General features: G+C 35.3%; 2 protein-coding genes across 2 annotated transcripts; both read left to right on the top strand.

Annotated features, from left to right (window-relative positions):
• Nucleotides 1-4,598: 4,598 nt before the first annotated feature.
• LOC129453794 (SLAM family member 5-like) lies at nucleotides 4,599-5,817 on the top strand. Its single transcript, XM_073862339.1, has 3 exons — nucleotides 4,599-4,948; nucleotides 5,093-5,383; nucleotides 5,699-5,817. Exons 1-3 carry the CDS (start codon nucleotides 4,660-4,662, stop codon nucleotides 5,815-5,817), a joined length of 699 nt encoding a protein of 232 aa, XP_073718440.1. The 5' UTR covers nucleotides 4,599-4,659.
• A 2,390-nt stretch (nucleotides 5,818-8,207) lies between these two features.
• Nucleotides 8,208-10,331, top strand: LOC129453791 (uncharacterized). Its single transcript, XM_073861679.1, has 5 exons — nucleotides 8,208-8,910; nucleotides 8,986-9,318; nucleotides 9,409-9,804; nucleotides 9,971-10,075; nucleotides 10,150-10,331. The coding sequence occupies exons 1-5, from the start codon at nucleotides 8,859-8,861 to the stop codon at nucleotides 10,215-10,217; spliced, it is 954 nt and encodes a 317-aa protein (XP_073717780.1). The 5' UTR covers nucleotides 8,208-8,858; the 3' UTR covers nucleotides 10,218-10,331.
• The last annotated feature ends 11,419 nt before the right edge of the window (nucleotides 10,332-21,750 follow it).

Below are 21,750 nucleotides of genomic sequence, written 5' to 3'. Positions count from 1 at the left end.
AAGCAATCAATAGATCACATGATAGTTTTTTCTACTTCCTCTAGCAATAAACAAGTGGTCTTAATAAAGCACTGTTGCAATTGCTAAAAGGGGAGAGTTAGGTCAATGAAGGTCACAAGGACAAATGCCTAACTAAAGGAAACACTAATTACAATAATGGTGACTTCAAATGAATCTTAAACAAACACAAACTGGAGATTTAATGGGATAAATTTGGTGGAAAATATCCATTTGACTTGTGATTACATCACGTCAGAAAGAATATTTGTCTACTAAATCACGTGTGGATGCTGGAATAGTTGAGGAAACTTATCGACAGCAGTTGTAAACTTATCGTCCATGTTTAGAAAATAATTGTAATTTTATGTTTAAAAGTAATTTTAGTGTGATAAAATTAGGAACTTGAGGACAAATGCCTGCATGATGACCACTATAGTGCAGACTGATATTATTCTAATTTTTAAACTCTATCAACAAGGATTTAGTAAAATATAAACAGATGGTTCAGTATATTGGTAACAAATATATTCTCTAAAAGTTTTAATGTTACATCAATAACGCATAATGCCATATCTATTACACTGATATTGATCAAGAATTTTTTTTTCATTTTTATGGTAATACAGTATCTTGTTAATTTTACTGCAATAAACCATATTTTTATATGTTTTTTACTGTTAAATGTAAGGTCTTAGTCTGTAAAACTAATTAAAGGGGTCATATGATGAAAATGTTAGCATTGCTACTTTGTAGGTGTGAGCAAAAATAGGTCATTGAAATTTGGCTTTCATTATGATGTCATAAGGATATCTTATTAGAATAATACCGCCTCCTTAATCTGAACTCTCCAACCACTGCACTGCCGTTTAGTGCAGAGAGAAAGAGAGAGAAAAGAAGGACTTGACAGCAAAATAGAGTTTGAATTACAACAAACCACCATCATTGTGATCAGTGTTTGCACTTCATCCGCTCATTTGCATTTTAAAAAACACACCCAAAACGACACATTTTTGCTCAAACCTACAAAGTGGCAATGCTAACATTTTCATCATATGACCCCTTTAAAGTTTTTCACAGTGAATCCTACACTCTAAAAAAATAATCCGTAAAAAAACGGATAATGTCCTGGCAGAAAATTACCGGCACCTTTTCCGTTATGTTTACAGAATTTCCGTTTATTCAAAAAACTGAACATTCTGTAGATATACAGAACATTGTCCGTAGATTTACAGAAAATTTTCCGTAGCCTTTAGGGACACTTCAACCTGCCTATGAAACGCAACAATGGTGACAATCAACAACAAAGCTTCATGCCGCAATGCATGCTGGGTACCAGGACAGAAAACTCTTTCTTCACATTTACTCTCACCATTGTTGAGATTTGTATCCAAAGTATTGATGTCTCTGAAGCAAAAACCACAGCTGACAAATTTTCAGCCATCTTATTAAAATAGTGTGTTTTAGATCAGCATAGAGTGTCACTCTTATACATTTCAGTTCTTTAATCTTATTTTATAATTTCATAATTAAATGTTAGGCAGCATAACATAACAACAACCAAGCTTATATGACATCATAATCAATTCTCCTTCCCCAAACAACAAACGAGTTGTAACTGTACAACCAAAAACACTGTTGCCATGCTAAAAGGCAGAGTCAGTTCTGTGAAGGTCAAGGGACAAAAGCCTAACTAAAGGGAACACTAATCACTATAGTGGTGACTTCAAATGAATCTAAAACAAACACAAACTGGAGATTTAATGTGATAAATGTTGTGGTAAATATCCATTTGACTTACACGTCACGTCAGAAAGAAGATTTGTCTACTAAATCACATGTGTCGATGCTGGAATAGTTTAACACTTGTATCTTGTTCTGACAGCATTTGTTAAGAAGTTAAACATCATCCATGTTAGAAAATAACTCTGCAAGCAAGTTGTAATTTTAGGTTTCAAACAGAGATGGTGATAGAGAGGCAAAAGTGAAAGATTGCAGCAGGGGTTATTGTACCCATAATGCAACATGTTATTAAAAAACGGATAAATGCCTGTAAAACATAAATACGGAAAATTCCTTCATATTTACACAGTACTCTGTCCGTTTTTTTACGGTGTACACTCTAAAAAAAATCCGCAAAAAAACGGACAAAGCACTGTGTAAATATGAAGGAATTTTCCGTATTTATGTTTTACGGGCATTTATCTGTTTTTTTAAATAACATGTTGCATTATGGGTGCAATAACTCCTGCTGCAATCTTTCACTTTGGCCTCTATATCACCATCTCTGTTTGAAACCTAAAATTACAACTTGCTTGCAGAGTTATTGTCTAACATGGATGATGTTTAACTTCTAAACAAATGCTGTCAGAACAAGATACAATTAAACAGCATCGACACATGTGATTTAGTAGACAAATCTTCTTTCTGATGTGACGTGTAAGTCAAATGGATATTTACCACAACATTTATCACATTAAATCTACAGTTTGTGTTTGTTTTAGATTCATTTGAAGTCACCACTATGGAGATTAGTGTTCCCTTTAGTTAGGTTTTTGTCCCTTGACCTTCCAGAACTGACTCTGCTCTTTTAACATTGCAACAGTGTTTTTGCTTGTAGCAATTACAACTTGTTTGTTGCTTGAGGAAGGAGAATTGTCTATGTTGTTGAAAAAGCTTAGTTGTTTTTATGTCTTGCTGCCTAACATTTAAATATGAAATGATAAAGTAAGAATAATGAACTGAAATGTATAAGAGTGACACTCTATGCTAATCTAAAAACACACTATATTTAATAAGATTGCTGCAAATGTGTCAACTGTGGTTTTTGCTTCAGAGACATCAATACTTTGGATACAAATCTCAACAATGGTGAGAGTAAACGTTAAGAGAGTTTTCTACAATCCTGGTACCCAGCATGCATTGCGGCATGAAGCTTTGTTGTTGATTGTCACCATTGTTGCGTTTCATAGGCAGATTGAAGTGTCCCTTAAGGTTACGGAAAATGTTCTGTAAATTTACGGACAGTGGTCTATAAATCTACAGAATGTTCAGTTTTTGAATAAACAGAAATTCTGTAAACATAACGGAAAAAGTACCGGTAATTTTCTGCCAGGACATTATCTGTTTTTTTTACGGATTATTTTTTTAGAGTGTAGGTTTAGATGTTGATATTTTGTTTCATATTAAGTCACCATTATTGTGATTAGTGGTTGTTTTAGTTGGACTCTTGACCCTTGTCTCTTTGCTTGCTAGTTTTTTCCCTGGTTGTGTTAACTTCGTGTTAATACACCACATTTGTTATGAACATTAACGTAAAATTAATATTGTAATTCTTTGGTGGTTGGTACATAATGGTAAAAAATCGTCACCTAATTCATTTACTAATCAAACGTTTCTTTTCACAGTAAATTATTGTCAACATGTACATTACTTTCACAGTACACACTGTGCTAGTACATGGCCATGTTGTAATGATGAACAGCAAAAGATAGTAATTCCCCAGTAATGTATTGTAATATCACAGTAATTGCTTTGCCATTGAAGCTGTGAAGTTACAGTATACAATTGTGCTTTTACATCAATGCATTGTAATATCACAGATATAACATCACAGTAAATAGCTGTGAGTATTTTCACAGTATATTTCTGTAATCCTTGCTGTGAAAGTCATGCAAAATTTAACCATTTATTTATTGTGAATTCACAACGAAAAATTTTGCAGTGTAGTTTTTCGTGTTCGTGGCACGACTTTCGTTTTCGTCTCATTTTATGTATTGTTTTCCTCATTGAGTTTCCTATTTTTGAATCATTGTCGCTTGGGGTTGGGGTTAGATTTGGGGTTTGGGTTAGGATGTACTTTTATGTATTGGTTTCTACATATTTTTCTTCTGATTTTAAAACTATTTCGCTTTGGGTTGGGATTAAAGTTGGGGTTTGGGTTAGGATGTCTGAAATGTAACAAAAAGTAATTCTAACCCTAACCCCAAGGGACAATGGTAATAAAAAAGTAAAAAAAAGAGAAAACAATACATAAAATGAGAGGAAAACGAAAGATTACTTATAGAAATTTGTGCTGACTGACACAAAAAAAAGACATTTGTGCTCAATGGCACGAAAAAAGCGGAAAATCATGAACATGAATAAATTAATCAAATATTTCTTGACTACGACTTGCCGTGAGATTGGGTTGCAAATGCCTACTCAGTTTAATCTTTCGATAAGAAAAAAATCATGATATTTAGCCAACTTATTACGGTAATGTATTATAAAACTAACGCTGTCTATTATATTATTATGATATATTGAAAAATTATTTAACCTGCATTTCTTCAGAAACAGTTCACTAAACCTTGGTATTTGTAGTAAAACAGTAGATATAAAAATGTTCATCTGTTTGAAGGTTGGCATGGTTCAGCGGAGTCTGCAATGGATGCCAGCGAAAATATTATATATGCAGTCAAGAAACACTACTCTAATTTCCCACTTGGATGAATAAAATCTCTAACTTGATAACCTCAGCGCCATAAAAATATGTCACAACCTAATGAGACTCAATCTGACCTTCATGTTTTAAGTGCGTTTACACTCGTTAACAATTTTTAATGTTTTTCTTCAGGTGTGTTTGGTGTTGATGGAGATGAAGTGAAGTCAGTGTCAGTGATGGAGGGAGATTCTGTTACTCTACACAGTGATATTGCTGACATACAGAGAGATGATCAGATACTGTGGATGTTGGGACGTCAAGAAACACGTATAGCTGAAATAAATAAAGAGGGAAATGTTCTTAGTGAGGATAATGGAACATTCAAAGGCAAACTACAACTAAATAATAAAACTGGATCTCTCACCATTACAAACATCAGTATTACACACTCTGGTCTTTATAAACTAACTATCACAAACAGTAGAAGAAGAAATTCATACAAGAAATTCTATGTTATTGTTTATGGTAAGTTTGCTCAATGCACCTTATTTTTTACTTACAGGTTTTAGTGCTGACTTGATGTAAATGGTGAATAAAAAATATAGCAGTAGTTATTAGTCCTTCACTTTCATGCATATAAATCTAACATGTTTCTCTTTGGTTTTCCAGCTCCTCTACCCGTTCCTGTCATCACCTATGAATCTTCACAATGTCCTTCATCATCATCAAGCTCAAACTGTTCATTATTATGTTCAGTGTTGAATGTGAGAGATGTGAGTCTGTCCTGGTACAAAGGAAACCGTTTATTGTCCAGCATCAGTGTGTCTGATCTCAACATCAGACTCTCTCTATCTCTGGAGGTTGAATATCAGGACAACAACACATACAGCTGTGTACTCAACAATCCCATCACAAACCAAACTCAACATCTCAACATCAATATCTGTCAGCTGTGTCCAGGTATACAACTATAATAATAATGTTTTGAATTAATTTTTTTGCATCTCTTATTCTATAATAGTCATTATGATTACATGTAAAAATGACATAACCTCATATTTTTATCATATTTTATAGGTTTTTTTGTATGTTGTATATCGCATTATTTAGCTGTTATCACATTGCAGTTTTCTTTAATATCTTAAAAAATGCAACAAAATAATATTTTGATAGATTTCTCTTTCTGCTAAAGTAAATCTTTATTTAATTACTCTTATAAAAGCATCATAAATGTTACAATAAATTGAAACTAAACTTTATCTTCATGTATTACAGAGCCCTGGCCCATGATGCAGATAGTTGGTGTTACAACTGCTGTTTTTTTGCTAATGACCATAGTGTGTGTGATGGACTGCAACTTAAATAATTTCACACACAGACATCATAATCAATAAGCTAGTTAAAACACTCTGTTATTCATTTGTTTTAGCTTAACACATGTTTACTGGAATGAAAAGCAAGCATGAAATGAAGTTTGTTTAGTTGGTTAAAGTTTTGTTGCGAAACACAGTATTAACGTTTTCTCTTAATTATTTAAATCATATGTTACATGCTAATATTACAGTAGCATTCAAATATATACAAATGTATTGCCGTCCAGTAGATCACTTCAGACACCTCTGGATTCTCAATAGATTTTTTTGTTTTATTCCAGTAAAATAAAATGTAATTAAACTGATAAATAACCAACAAGTAAATAAAATGAAAACCATATGCCTGCTGGCATCCATACATTTCCAACATCAAGTTTAAAACTTTCCAAACGCAAGGTGTGCAATTTAACTCCTTCTGTTCCAAGGCCACAAGATCATGATTGACCAGCAGGGGTCATTAAATTAACTTAAACATAAATATCATAATGGCTCCAGCTAATCAGGTTATGTCTGATTTAACTTTTAACATGTGCATAGTTTGGGGGCAATCCAGAGCCAATTATTATTTTGTCTGAGTTGTTAATCATATAGAAATATAAGAATTCATATTCATTTGAGTTACTTAGGGCTAAAAGAGTTTTAATTAAAAAAACAATAAATCCGCTCTCTCTCGCTAATCTGAAAGTATTGCAGTACCCTTGTTTGCCAGAAGGTGCCCCACAAGCACAAACGTGCAACTGTACCTAAGATTTTGGCAGTGTTTTATGTTTTTAAAAAATTGTGAGATATTGTTAACATCTCTATTGGTAATTTCTCAAGTAAATCAGTAAACAATATAAGACTTACAGCATTATGTTTTTATTAATATTAATAAAACAGACCATACATGAATATGTTGCTGTAGCCCACCTTAGAGAGTTTTGTGTTGGCAACTTTGTTTTACATACAATAAAACACAACAACTGTTATGAAACAGAAACCATTGAACAAGTATTGCCTCCTAGTGTCTAAATACAAATTATATCAGAGTTTATGAAGATATTTTTGCATTGTAGTGTAACCCTTTGTAGTGTGCATTATTTAGATAAAACAAGTAACAATTGGAAAAATACAAATAAACTATGCAGTATGCACCCTACAAAGGATGCAAACTTTGTAGTTTTTATTATTTTGAAAATAGATGTAACATTTGGAAAAATAAAGATAAACTATGAAGGATGCACATTATGAAGGATGCACACCTTGTAGTGTGCATTATTTTGAAAAAAGTAACATTTAGAAAAATAAAGATAAACTTTGCAATATACATCCTACAAAGGATGCACACTTTGTAGTGTGCATTATTTTGAAAATAGATGTAAAATTGTGAGTTTTTTACTGTTACTTTGTAGTATGCACACTACGAAGGATGTACACTTTAAAAATAAATGTAACATTTGGAAAAGTAATGTTACTTTCACTTTGTGGTATGCACACTACAAAGTATGCACCCTCTGTAGGGTGAATACCACGAAGGATGCACACTTTGTAGTGTGCAAACTACGAAGGATGCACACTTTGTAGAGTGCAGACTTTGTAATGTGCATTATTTTGAAAATAGTTGTAACATTTAAAAGAAATAATGTTAGCGTTACTTTGTAGTGTGGTTATAAATAACATTAAAAGAAACATTAAATGAAGAAAGGGAAGCAGATCAAATGTGCTTGTGTCTTACTTATTCTAAAATATTAAAATTCTCTTTTCAGAGGATTACACACACTACGAAGGATACACACTTCGTAGGGTGCACACTACAAAGGATGTACACTTTGTAGGGTGCACACTACAAAGGATGCACACTTTGTAGTGTGCAAAAGAAGTAACATTTTTAAAAATTACTTAGTAGTATACACACTACGAAGGATGCACCCTTTGTAGTGTGCACACAATGTAAAATGCCCACTTTGGAAAAATAAAGATAAACTATGAAGGATGCACATTATGAAGGATGCACACTTTGTAGTGTTCATTATTTTGAAAAAACCAAGTAACATTTGGTGAAATAAAGATAAACTTTGCAATATACAAACTACAAAGGATGCACACTTTGTAGTGTGCATTATTTTGAAAATATATGTAAAATTTTGAAATGCATACTACAAAGGATGTACACTATAAAAATAGATGTAACATTTGGAAAAGTAAAGTAATGTTACTTTCAATTTGTGGTATGCACACTACAAAGTATGCACCCTCTGTAGGGTATTCGTAGTGTGCAGTTGTAACATTTGAAAAAAACAATGTTAGCCTTACTTTGTAGTGTGCACACTACGAAGGATGCACACTTTGTAGTGTGCCTCTATGAAGGATGCACACTTTGTAGGGTGCACAATCCAAAATAATGCACATTACTTTGTAGTACTTTGTTTGGAAAAACAAGTAACATTTGGAAAAATAAAGAAAAACTTTCTAGTATTCACCCTACAAAGGATGCACCATACGAAGGATGCACTTTTTATAGTATGCACACTAGGAATGTGCACCTTTTGTAGTACTGATCCTTTGAAGTTGTATAGGTGACTTGCCTTCATGTTGTTCTTGACACTGTATTTAACACCTTTTGTCTCTCAGACACAAGCACGTGTAGCATTGTTTAAAGTTGCACCTAACTTGTGCGTTTTAGTCTCCTGTGTGAATCAGAACCATCTTCTATCAAAACCACTGTTATGAGCGTTGCTATATCAAGCGTTTACAAGTAAACTGGCCAATAATGCCCCCTATAGGCTGCATACATCATAAAGACTGTCTTATTTCAAATATTAACAATTATAAAGTTGACAATTTTTCTTAGTTAATTGTAAATTGTTGTTATATGCTTATGACTTGTGAATGTAATGTTCAGTTAACTGAAATAAACCAAACTTGATGCAGCCTTCTATTTTTGTAAACGTACAATGTCTCATACCCATGGACCAGCTACTGCTCCCTACCTCATTGGAAGGCGGGGCTTGTAATTTTTTTCCACATTACAGTAAAAACTGATCCGTCTTGTAAATGTCTGTGTTAGGTCTGGTTGCACTGAAATGTTCAATATGGACCTTCTGTATCTCTGTCTATTATTTTGTCACTTCGGTGGTAAGTTTTGATTACATTTATCTTTATTTTGCCAAAAGAATAATACTTTATTTATTTGCTGTTGTTTTGTTACAGGTGTGCTTGGTTTTGAGACGTTGTTTGTGAAGCAGGGAGATACAGTTATTCTTCACACAGGTGTTACTGCATTACAGCCATATGAACATTTAATTTGGAGGTTTGGACCTAAAAACATCATCATTGCTGAACTCCCTGTTCATCAGACTTTTATCTTTCATAATAACGGATTTGGCTACAATCTGGGACTGAACGAAGAGACCGGATCTCTAACCATCTACAGCATCAACACAGATTACTCTGGAGTATATACAGTAGACATCACCATCCCAAAACTACACAAGAGCATCATCAATAATGTCTTAAATAAGAGTTTCAACGTTATTGTCTCTGGTATTATTATTGGCCTATGTTTTAGCATTTAATCTAGATTTTAAATGAATTGATTTTTATTTGATCTGACCTGTCATGTTTCTTTCCTAGATCCTCTACCTGTTCCTGTCATCATCAGAAACTCGTCACAATGTTCATCATCATCATCATCAGAAAGATCATCAAGCTCAAAATGTGTGTTGTTGTGTTCAGTGATGAATATAACAGATGTGAGTCTTTCCTGGTACAAAGGAAACAGTTTATTGTCCAGCATCAGTGTGTCTAAACCAAAACCTACTGCTAGTCCAGATGCAGATGGGGAATATATTCGTAAAAGGTCCTACGATGTGATGGCGAATCCAAACAGCGTCTTGCCTTACACCTCCGCGTCTCTTCCTCTGGAGGTGGAATATACGGATACAAGCACATACAGCTGTGTGGTGTCCAATTCAACCAGCAAACAGGCTCAACATCTTAACATTGCACAGATCTGTCAGCAATGTCCAGGTTGGTCAGTTCTGATGCAGCGTGATCTTAAGCAGTAATTTGCCCAAAATGATTAGTGGTTGACAGCCTCGATCATGTTATGGGTCATTTAATGTTTAACCCTACAGTTTCATTCAAGATAAAATATTAAGAGACGTGTAAAAGTTGATATCATTTTCTGTTTCAGGACCTAAGCCACCTTTATATCTTTTAGCACTGATACCAGTTGTTCTGGGGTTGTTTTTGATTGGGATGTTTCTCTGCTGGAAGTATGGAAAAGAAAGACAAGAGGGCAAGTATTCAGTGTTTTGCTGTTGTGTGAAGTGTTATTTTCTATTATAGTAAAAGAGATGGTTTGTCTCGCAGGAATCTGTTTCAAAACATCTCACAGTGTACTGAAATGGTGTCCAGTAAACACATACTGTTCAGAATAGCTCAATCTTTCATTGAGGTAGGACAGATAACGCTACTGAATTCAAACCTATAATGTATGTTTTTAATTTTTGTTTAAACACACTTATACTACCTCAAATCCTGATCTTCTGGTTCATCTGTCCAGGCTGGTGAATAAGCTAATTTATCACAACAACGGGATCATAACATCTTCAACTCCCAGCAACGCCGAACTGAGATCTTGTCCAAACTTGTGTACTGTCATTTGTTTTGTATTTGTTATTGAGGTCATCTATGCCTCCGTTTTGTCTCTGCCATAAAGTTCAAAGTTTCAGTGTCATCTGCATTTTAGCACTGATGTTGGGTAATATTTTATTTAGGGCTTCATTATATCAATAGGTGGCAGCAAGCTTCAAGTTTAAAATTCTGTATCTGTTTATTGTCAAAAAATTTATAATTTGTATCTTCATATGTATGTTTATTTGTTTTCCAATGGTTGTATGCAATTTAATGTATGCACTTTATTAAATGTATACCTAGAATTTATTTAAGTCACACGAAGGCATCTGCCAATAGCATAAATGTGCTGAGTAGAAATACAAAAAATATATAAATATAAAGCTGTATATTCTTGTGCTAGTTGTTAAAATTCCTCATTAATGCATCATCATTAATGTGGGATGAGGCAGGTGAATTAATTACACAAAATTTGGATTTATTCATAGGGAGTGGTGACACACATCTGCCAAAATGAAATTGTTAGCTACTCTTCGTGAGTTGAGAAAATAAATGAACAGAAAATCCAAACATCAAATGGATTCATTAAATTCATCTGCCAGCTTAATTAAAATTTCTGTGGGTTTATTAAATATAATGGTCAATACTACACAATATCAGTCCAAGTTGTGAAGACACTGGTATCGTTGTATTTTTTGTAAATTCTGATTATTTTTCCTGACTGAAATCTTCACTTTCAGTTCAAGCTTGTTTTCCATTTTCCCTAGACGTACAACTTTAATCTAAAGTCTTACAAAAATGTTGTTTACATAATTTTGTGACAATTATGTTAGAATATACTTTTGGATTTTGATGTCATGGATTTGGATCTGATCATCTTTTTGGCCAAACTATTCCTTTAATATGTTTCTTTCAAAACTATCTAATGGTGCATATAACTTCTAATTTCTAAAACAACCATATTGAAAGGTGTATCATGTGGTCGTGAAAAAATACAACAATCACAGAGCAAAAACCGTTTTAAAAAAAACTATAAATCCTGGATGCACACTACGAAGGATGCGCTCTTTGTAGTGTGCATTATTTTGGAAAAACAAGTAACGTTTGGAAAAATATAGATATAATTTCTAGTATTCACACTACGAAGGAGAGTTTAAACTTCTGTCTCTGTTTTTTATATAAGAAAAACAATAAATATGAACGTATTTTGGCTTTCTAGTATGCATCCTGGATGTGCAAACTACGAAGGATGCACACTTTGTAGTGCACACTTTGAAGGATGTGCACTTTGTAGTGCACACTACGAAGGATGCAAACTTTGTAGAGCACACTACGAAGGATGCACACTTTGTAGTGCACACTTTGTAGTGTCACTTGAAGTGACTTTTTTATTTAAAAAAGCAGGTATTTTGGCTTTCTAGTATGCGTCCTGGATGCACACTACGAAGTGATTTTTTTTAATTGTTTTTTAAAAACAATAAATCTGAAGGTATTTTGGCTTTCTAGTATGCATCCTGGAGTAGTGTACACTATGAAGGACGCACGCTTTGTAGTGCACACTACGAAGGATGCACACTTTGTAGTGCACACTACGAAGGATGCACACTTTGTAGTGCACACTTTGTAGTGTACACTTTGTAGTGCACACTACGAAGGATGCACACTTTGTAGTGCACACTACGAAGGATGCACACTTTGGCTTTCTAGTATGCGTCCTGGATGCACACTACGAAGTGATTTTTTTATTAAAAATACAATAAATCTGAAGGTATTTTGGCTTTCTAGTATGCATCCTGGATGCACACTTTGAAGGATGCACAATTCGAAGGATGCACACTTTGTGGTGCGCACTGCAAAGGATGCACACTTTGTAGTGCACACTTTGTAGTGCACACTACGAAGGAGGCACACTTTGTGGTGCACACTGCAAAGGATGCACACTTTGTAGTGCACACTTTGTAGTGCACACTACGAAGGAGGCACACTTTGTAGTGTCACTTGAAGTGACATTTTTTTAAAAAAAAATATAGGTATTTTTGCTTTCTAGTATGCATCCTGGATGCACACTACGAAGATGCACACTTTGTAGTGCACACTTTGTAGTGCACACTATGAAGGATGCACACTTTGTAGTGTCACTTGAAGTGACATTTAAAAAAAAATAGGTATTTTGGCTTTCTAGTATGCATCCTGGATGCACACTACGAAGATGCACACTTTGTAGTGTCACTTGAAGTGACATTTTTTAATTTAAAAAAATAGGTATTTTGGCTTTCTAGTATGCTAAAATGATGCAAGTGAATTAATTACACAAAACACTTTTATTCACATCCGGTGCTGACACACATCTGCCAAATTCTTACTATTCCATGCATGTGAAAATAAATGAACAAAAAACTCAAAACATTAACTGGATTAGGACTGATTGAGAAAGACACAAAACATATAAAGCACAAGATCATGAAAAATACAGTACAGTAAATAAAGTAAAAAGAGACATTAATGTATTTGACCATGTGGTATTTAGCCCAATGTTATATATAATAATTTGGGTGCAAGAGTTACTCTACAAAAACTTGTATGTATAAATTAATCTGCCAGCTTAATGCATTTTGTGTGTTTATGAAATATAATGAAATATAGCGGTCAATACTATACAATATCAGTCCAAATTGTGAAGACACTGGTTTCAACTCACTGATTTGTATTTTCTGTGTGTTTGTTATCTTACTGTGTTGTAATGTTGTGTTTTTGTTGTTTTTAAATTGGACCTCGAATCTATAATAAAGTTTCACAAGACAAGACAAGACAAGACAAAGGCATTGTGAAATGGTGAGTGTGCTTCAATGTTCATAAATGGCACAAAGGGGAAAGAATAGAACGATTTGAGAAGGCTTTTCCAGTTGACGTAATATTGAAACTGTAAATAATAAAGGCTTTGAATGAAACAGATGTGTCATTTGTGTGTCCCCCTCGGACTGACCACGCCTCTTCTAAAATGTTAAGGACCTTGAACAAGCCCATCCAGCGTCTCTTTTCACAGCAATATGGAGTTTGACGTTCCCATACAATTTTTGGCGACAATGTTTGCAAACACTATTTATCTTTTGCTGTGTATGTTGATCTCTAACGGTAAGTCTGATTATCTTACATGATTTCCCACATGAATATCTATTGTAGTATACTTTAGTATTTACTATAGTGAATTGTATAATTGTAGTGTTGTATATTGTTGTAATTATAAAAGTGTGTAATAAATTTACTGAAGTAATAACTATAGTAAATGTATTAACTTTAATAAAAACTGCAGCATACTTTTAAGTTTACTGTGGTAAGTTTAAGAAAAACTAGTATTTTACTAATGCAGTTTACCACAGTAAATACTGAAAGTATATTACTGTTAACTTTAATGTTTTATTATTTAAATAATACTTCTAATGTTGGGTAGAAATCTTTTAAGAAATATTTATTGATGAAAATTATTTTTTTATAATGGAGACCGCAACAAAGAGCAAAAAACAAATTTCACTAAAACCACTGAAGTCGTTTCTACAAATTTCCAAATGAAAATAGAAATGGACAGAAGAAATAAATATGCCATTATTTAAAGCCATGCAGCTCAGCATTCAAATAAAATCAATAACTGGAAACTATTTATGATAAACTGTGAAAAGGCTTCATTCAGACTCCAAGCTTCCCGGGCATGACCTTACACCCATGCCAAGACTCCGCATCCTATGTCCCAAATTCCAGTTGTATTTTCCCACTTTGGCATTCTTGAATAAATTACTAACTGCGTAATACGGTCTGTAACTATAACTATGGCAATGTCATAACAATGCAGATGTTAAACAATGAAACATCTCAAAGCCCTTTTACATCATCACAAATACAGATATTGTATTGTTTCCAGAGATTTCACAGACTATGTAGGTTTTTTCAACCTATTGGGTTAAAAAGGACAAACCCATCCTGTTGGGTTGTAATTTGGGTTGTTATTGGGTCAAATGACCATGTCTGTGAAATTCAGGCTAACGTTCAATTCTGACCAAACATTGCATTAAAAAACAATTTTTAATGCTGATATACAATTTAATTTAGATTTTTAAATTTTTTAATTAAATTTCTCTCACCTTATTTAGTAACAAGACAATCATTTTTAAAATTAATTCTTACCTAATTTTCAACGAACATGTATTTCTTCATTTGCTTTTTATTCTTTTTTTATTTAATTGGTTTAGTTATTTTATTAATTCAATGATAATTAAATTAGATGGTCAGTGACTCACACTCATTACTTTTCTATTGATGATTGCCTAATTTCGGTAATACAGCTACTTTTAAGTATCTCTAATGTCATATGGAGCTTTTTTTCTGGAAGATAATGTACATTTTGCACATTATAGCTCAAGTAACATTCATTCTCATTTGAGATTTCCAATGATTTGAGTTTCAGGTGTGTTTGGTGTTGATGGAGATGAAGTGAAGTCAGTGATGGAGGGAAAGTCTGTTACTCTGGACCCTAATATTACTGAAATACAGACAGATGATCAGATAATGTGGATGTTTGTAGTTCAAGATCCATCTGAAACTCTTCATGTAGCTGAATTTGTTGAAAAGAAGAGCTTCATATATGATGATGATGAGAGATTCAGAAATAAACTACAGCTGGACGATCAGACTGGATCTCTCACCATCACAAACCTTAGCATCAAACACTCGGGAGTTTATAAAGTACAGATCAACAGCAAGACACCTTCAAATAAGACATTCATTGTTACTGTCTATGGTGAGTCACTGCCCGGTCAGAGACTTTCACTTGGTAGGTTTCTCCTCATGATTTTTAAAGGCCCCTTCTTTCACCTTCATGTGTGCTTGGTTCTTGTTGAATGTTTTCCTTCATTTGCTCCAACATCAAAAAAAACTTTCCTTACTTAAATTCTTAATTTTTTTGAGAATTTCTTGAATCTTTCAGTTCAGACTTGTCTTGCATTTTCTTAAAATGTACATCTTTAGTCTTACAAAAATGTTTAGATAATTTGACTATGATGGTAAAAAATACCTTAAGATTTTGATGACTTAGACTTCATGTCATGCCAAACCGGATCTGAGGCTGTAACTTACACTGCAAAAAATTATTTTAAAAAAAAATCTTAATTTTTTAGTAAAAAATTATTTTATAAATTGGATGCTTTTTTCTTGATGAGCAAAACGACCCAAGAAGTCTAGTTTGTAGACCAAAAATATCAAAATTGGGTGATTTTGTGCATAAAACAAGAAAAAAAAATCTGCCAATGGGGTAAGAAAAAAATCTTAAAAATTCTTCTTAAACATTAAATTCAAGAAAAATTCAAGAAAATTTTGAAGATTTTTTTTGCTTGTTTTATGCACAAAATCACTTAAATTTGATTAGATTTTTTGGTTTGAGTTTTTTTCTAAAAACTATTTCTTGGGTCGTTTTGCTCATCAAGAAAAAGCATCTTAATTTAAAGGGGACATATTATGAAAATCTGACTTTTTCCATGTTTAAGTGCTATAATTGTGTCCCCAGTGCTTCTATCAACCTAGAAAATGTTAAAAAGATCAACCCAATAACTTAGTTTTGGTAAACCATTTTCTGCAAGCATGTGAAAAAATAGGTCATTGTAATTTGGCCCTTATTGTGATGTCAGAATAAGGTAATACCGCCCCCTTTATCTGCACTATCCAACCACAGCACAACCATTTAGTATGGAGAGAAAGAGAGAGATAAAATATTTCACAGCACAATTGAGTTTCAATTGCAACAAACCACCATCATTGTGATCAGTGGTTGCACTTCATCCGCTCATTTGCATTTTAAATGACACACCCAAAACGGCACACTTTTGCTCAGACCTATTTTAGACTTAGTTTACATCTTAAAAAAAATCTCATAATATGTCCCCTTTAAGAATTTTTACATATTTTTACTGAAAACAAGACAAAAATACTAAAAAATATTTTTTGCATTGTACAATACTTTTGCATTTAGCGATACTTTTAATTAAACTTCATTGGTGAACCGTTGCCATCTTTTGGTTAGATGAAATGCCTTAAAGGGATAGTTCACCCAAAAATGAAAACTCTGTCATTATTTACACACCCTCGAATTGTTTCAAACCTGTATACATTTTTTTGTTTTGCTGAATGCAAATGAAGATATTTGTTATTAAGCAGAAATCAGAAGCACCATTGACTTCCATCTTATTGACTTCCAATATTACTATGGAAGTCAATGGTGCTCAAATATGGTTTGGTTACAAACATTGCTTAAAATATTTTACTTTGCATTCAACACAAACAAAGAAATATAAAAGATGGTGAGTAAATTATGACAGGATTTTCATTTTTTTTTTTTTGTAAACTATCCAATTTACCTAATTGTGCTTCTCTGTCAAGCTGATATATGTTTACTCTCTGATTTAACTTTGATTAAAATCTCTTTTTTTAGGAATGTGTTATACTAAGAAATGTTTTATTTTTATTTGTTTATTACAGATCACATCTGGCCATCAAACACTCCTCTTATAGTTTATGTTTCTCTTGCTGTTGGTGTTGCTGTGCTTTTGGCTGCAGGTGTGAGATGGTCGAGGTTGAGGCAACCAATTCAAGAAGAAACATCACCTATATTGTCCAATCCATGACAAAAAAAATAGGTTTAAAATAGGTTTTAAAAAAGTGCCAAATGTTATCAAATGACATTATTATTACTGAACATTTTTTTAAAGTGGCAGGACCTTATGAAGAATCACATTTGAATCATCGTCTGTCATTATTTTCATCACAGCATATTTTGATGCTTTAACTACAGTACATAGTGCTGCTAATACGCAAAAAGATTGAATTTACAAAAGCAAATTCTGTTACAGTAATTAATATGTTTCAATGTGCCAAGTCTTTACATAACTTTGCCGTCATTAACACAAGATCTTGCTCAAAAATGAATGTAAATATGGAAATAATTGTTGTGTCACTGCAGGTTGCAAAGATTTAAAATATAAGTTTACAGCAGACACTTTAAACCAAAATGACTTACAGTGAATTCATTCTGTGCATTTTTATCAGTATGTATGGGGATCAAATCCATGATCTTTGTGGTGCTAACAAATTGCTCTACCAACTGAGCAACAGAGACACTGAAGCACTGATGCTGTAATGAAATGTTAAAGTGTTGCAACAAAATATTAGTGTGCAACTTTTTAAACTTATATCACACATTTAAAAATATTTTTGTTAATTATTTCTTATTTAACATTAATTATTTAGGTTTCTCTCTGGTGACTTACAATTTTTCATAATGTGCCAAGTCAGCCGACTCCAGTGTTTTATATTGTTTTGTATTACAGAGATTGTATTGTATTATCTTGTCATATGACACATACAGTATGGGGTCATATCTCTATTCCAGTCAGTCTGAATAGACACACTATTATTTCTTCCTTCCATACTTCTTTTCATTTTAATTTGAAATTTCTTCAAAATGAACAAAAAACAAGCAAAAATATGAAGTATTCATAAAATAAGGGATTTGAATGTATTCTAAAATAAGCTGAAATTTTTCTTATTCATTTGTTACAGAGATTTGATATATATATTTTCTATAAGGGTCTCCATTCTGCTGCTTTTTCCCATTATGATCACCTATCTGATCTGGATAAATGCTTCCAATATTAAAAGTATGATTTTTCTCTCTAGTTTATATTAAATCTGCTGTTTTCTTTTTTCTTTTATTATTTGTACTTTCATTAATTTTACTTGAGCTTTATATTATTACGTTATAATGATTTTTACACAATAATCACTGAGTAAACCTCAATTTTTTTTTCTTTAGTACATGAGAAAAATAATGTTTTTCATATTAAAAATTAAATAATAAAATTTGCAATAAACCCATGTATTTTATTATATATTCAATCATTTTCCATTTTTCTGTGTTTTAATTTATTCAAAGCTGGTTTGCAAGAATATAACATTGTAAAAAAAAATGTGTTATAAACGAATTTGAAATAAATATAAAAATTGTGAGCTTCCACACTTTCATTGCTTATTGCAGCTTTGCATCAAAAAGGGACAAACCCAACCCATTGGATTGTAATGGTACAATTCTGTGTTAAAATCTTTCACAAATGCTTTTCGTTAATCTAACCACAGACACACTTTCCAATGAATGCTTTTCAGACAATCCGTCATTTTTTTTTTAATATAGTTGCTTTTTTCCTTTTTTATTATTTATTTTAAAAGTCAAAGAAGCAAAATTTGAATTTGGCAGAAGGACCATATTTAGTTTCATACTGGACAGCATTGAGCAATAATTAGATAAGGGTTAAAATAACAATGACGTCTTTAAAATACAGAGGGCGCTGTTGAGACTGTTGTTCAAAGTGCACTTGGTAGTTGTCAAAAAGATCCTAATGTTCACCGTCTCTAACAGCGCTGCCGCTGGTAAATTTTGTAATAGTTTGTTTAGTTAACAGAGGAGTTGGTCGATATTTTCCTTAAAATATTAATAAGTAAAATATTATGGCTACATTTTATTTTGGACGAATTTTTACTTTAAAGGTTCAACTCGTCGTATTCTCTAGCACATTCAGTATAGACATTATCAATGACCAACAGGGTTTGGTAAAGATACATCAAAATTGATGATATATTATAAAATATAATATATTTATATTGTATTTATAAAATATATTTTAAAATAAAATACCAAATACCTTAGTTTTAAGTGTATCAAAATAAACTACAAAATACAGCAAGCACAAAATAAACTATTGTATTTTTGTATTTTGTAAATACTAAAAAATACTTTTACAAGGGAGCATGACATTTCCACAAACCTTTAATCAATTGGACTATTTGATCTATTGCTTCACCATTAAATTGACTCTGAGTCAGGCAAAAATCTGACATATGCAACCGATAACGAAGGGCCTACTTTGCATTAGCAACAAACAAGTAATTCATAAGAAAATAACTGATGGCACCTGTATTCATAAAAAATAGTTTCTAACTAATTAATCATTCATGCAAACCATTAACCATTAACCATTCATGGACACATATTAAGCAGCTGAAAACAAACATTTAATAATTTCAACAATTATTAAATAATCAATATGTTTAGTTCCCTTTCAGTCGGTCACTACGACGTCACGTCGTGACCGACGAATTGGGAACTCGCTTAGAGAGACCAATCTGCTTCGAATACTACAAAAAACGCCAATGAACTTGGCATTGAGATATTTGCATAATGCTGGCGCCGCCCCGCCAGGTGCGTATATAAGGCGCACGTGCAAATAGGGAAATCAGCTTTTTATCGCTTCGAAAGCCGGCAGTATCTGCTACTGAGAAGCTACTTTACTCTGTTGGGATCGATTGCGGAAGTTGGTTGGACTGGCAGTACCACAGCGGACGCTTCGCAGCATTCCACAGGCTCTGCATCTTTTTGTTTTGAGTTTAGTGTGTGCGTTGCCTTTCCCTGTGCGCATCATCAACTGAGCATCTGAGTGAATTTCCCTAAAAGAGTGATACGAGAGAGCTTTGTGCCTTGTTAAAGGCAGCCACTCTCTCGTATATCCGGCGATTAGCGTCCTTTTCAGGATGGCTTTTCGTCCGTGTGATCTTGGATGCGGGAAGTATATGGGTCCGAAGGACGGTCACGAGCGTTGTCTTTCGTGTTTGGGCATCGAGCACGCAGAGGCAGCGTTTGCTGGGGGTAAGTGTTCTCACTGCGAGAACATGTCCCTTGTGGATTTGCGGAGACGGTTGTCTTTCCTCCGGGAAAAACGCAACCCACGTCCAGCGAGTTCCGAACGCCGCCACGGAGCGGCCGTGAGGCTCTCAAAGGATGATCTCCGCATCACTGTGCTGAGCCGGTCGGGGGATTCGTCCTCCGGCTCTCAGCCTCCTCATCCACAGCCGGTTGATGTGCCGATGGAGACTGCAGAGTCGTGTTCTGCGATGTCTGCAGGATCTGTCGTGCCTCCCTCCGGGTCCACGGAGACCGCAGCATCCGAGGGTGGGCCCTCTCCCTCTGAGGATCCGGATGTCCTCCCCCCTTCCGGACGGGTCGTGACGCCGGATTTCGATCCAGAGATGGTGGCCGTGCTCTCTCGAGCGGCGGAGACCGTAGGGTTGGAGTGGGTTCACCCCCCACAGCCCGAACCGTCCCGCCTGGATGATTGGTTCTTTGGAGCTGCCCGGGTTTCACAACCCTCTCCGCCGGTACCATTCTTCCCCGAGGTGCACGAGGAGCTGACTAGGACCTGGAAGTCACCGTTTTCTACTAGATTACGGTCTTTTCAGCCCTCCCCCCTCACCTCCCTCACCGATGGAGCTGCTAAGGGTTATACGGGGATCCCCCCCGTAGAGCGTGCGGTCGCGATGCAACTGTGTCCGGCCACCGCTCCCTCCTGGAAGGACCGCCCAACCCTACCCTCCCGTGCTTGCAGACAGTCTTCCGGTTTAACGGGGGCTGCCCACCAGGCATGCGGAGAGGCGGCTTCAGCCCTGCACGCTATGGCGTTGCTGCAGGTACATCAGGCGAAAGCTTTGAGAGATCTGCATGAGGGAGGACACGACTCGCCTGTGCTTTCGGAGCTCCGGGCCGCTACGGATCTGGCCCTTCGTGCTACGAAGGTCACAGCGCAGGCGATCGGTCGTGCGATGTCCACGATGGTGGTCCAGGAACGCCATCTATGGCTCTGTCTGGCGGACATGTCTGAGGCGGAGAAGAACAAGTTCTTGGACGCCCCCGTGTCCCAGGCGGGTCTTTTCGGCGAGTCGGTGGAGTCTTTCGCCCAGCAGTTCTCCGCCGCCCAGAAGCAGACGGAAGCGATCGCTCAGATCATGCCCCGGCGCAAGCGACCTGCATCTCGCCCTCCAGCGCCGGCGGCCCCGTCTGCTCCTCGCCGAGGGCGCCCTCCGGCGGCTGCCTCCGCCCCCCCCGCTAGAACATCTTCCAGGCCACGGAGGGGGAACAGCCGTCGGCAGCCCGCCCCGCCCGCCCCACCCGCTTCCCGTGGTAAACGGAGATCGAAGCGGCCCTGAGACGGGCGACCTGGATTTGGATGGGATCACTCTACGGGAGACGGTGATGGCACCACTCCTTCCACCGGTAGAGGGCCGGGTGGAGAATCTTTGGTTTCGTTTTGTTTCTGTTCCGCCGGCTTCTCAGCCGGCACCCACAAAACCACAAAAAGATTGCATTCCTATTCCTTCTCCAGGTCTCCAGAGGATCGAGAGAGATGTGAGCGGGCAGTCAGATGCTCTTCCTCCCTCTCCTCTATCGCCAGCGGGTGTTCTGGCGAGTTCGAG

This window comes from Misgurnus anguillicaudatus, chromosome 23, assembly GCF_027580225.2.
Source record: "Misgurnus anguillicaudatus chromosome 23, ASM2758022v2, whole genome shotgun sequence".
Classification (NCBI taxonomy): domain Eukaryota; kingdom Metazoa; phylum Chordata; class Actinopteri; order Cypriniformes; family Cobitidae; genus Misgurnus; species Misgurnus anguillicaudatus.
This window is presented reverse-complemented; position numbering and strand designations above follow the sequence as displayed.

Excerpts from the sequence above, each read along its gene's own strand:
- LOC129453794 (XM_073862339.1), top strand. The coding sequence starts at position 4,660 with ATGGAGGGAGATTCTGTTACTCTACACAGTGATATTGCTGACATACAG. Across the intron at positions 4,949-5,092 it reads ATTCTATGTTATTGTTTATG|CTCCTCTACCCGTTCCTGTC; the intron begins GTAAGTTTGCTC and ends TTGGTTTTCCAG. Across the intron at positions 5,384-5,698 it reads TATCTGTCAGCTGTGTCCAG|AGCCCTGGCCCATGATGCAG; the intron begins GTATACAACTAT and ends CATGTATTACAG.
- LOC129453791 (XM_073861679.1), top strand. The coding sequence starts at position 8,859 with ATGTTCAATATGGACCTTCTGTATCTCTGTCTATTATTTTGTCACTTC. Across the intron at positions 8,911-8,985 it reads ATTATTTTGTCACTTCGGTG|GTGTGCTTGGTTTTGAGACG; the intron begins GTAAGTTTTGAT and ends GTTTTGTTACAG. Across the intron at positions 10,076-10,149 it reads TGGAAAAGAAAGACAAGAGG|GAATCTGTTTCAAAACATCT; the intron begins GCAAGTATTCAG and ends TTTGTCTCGCAG.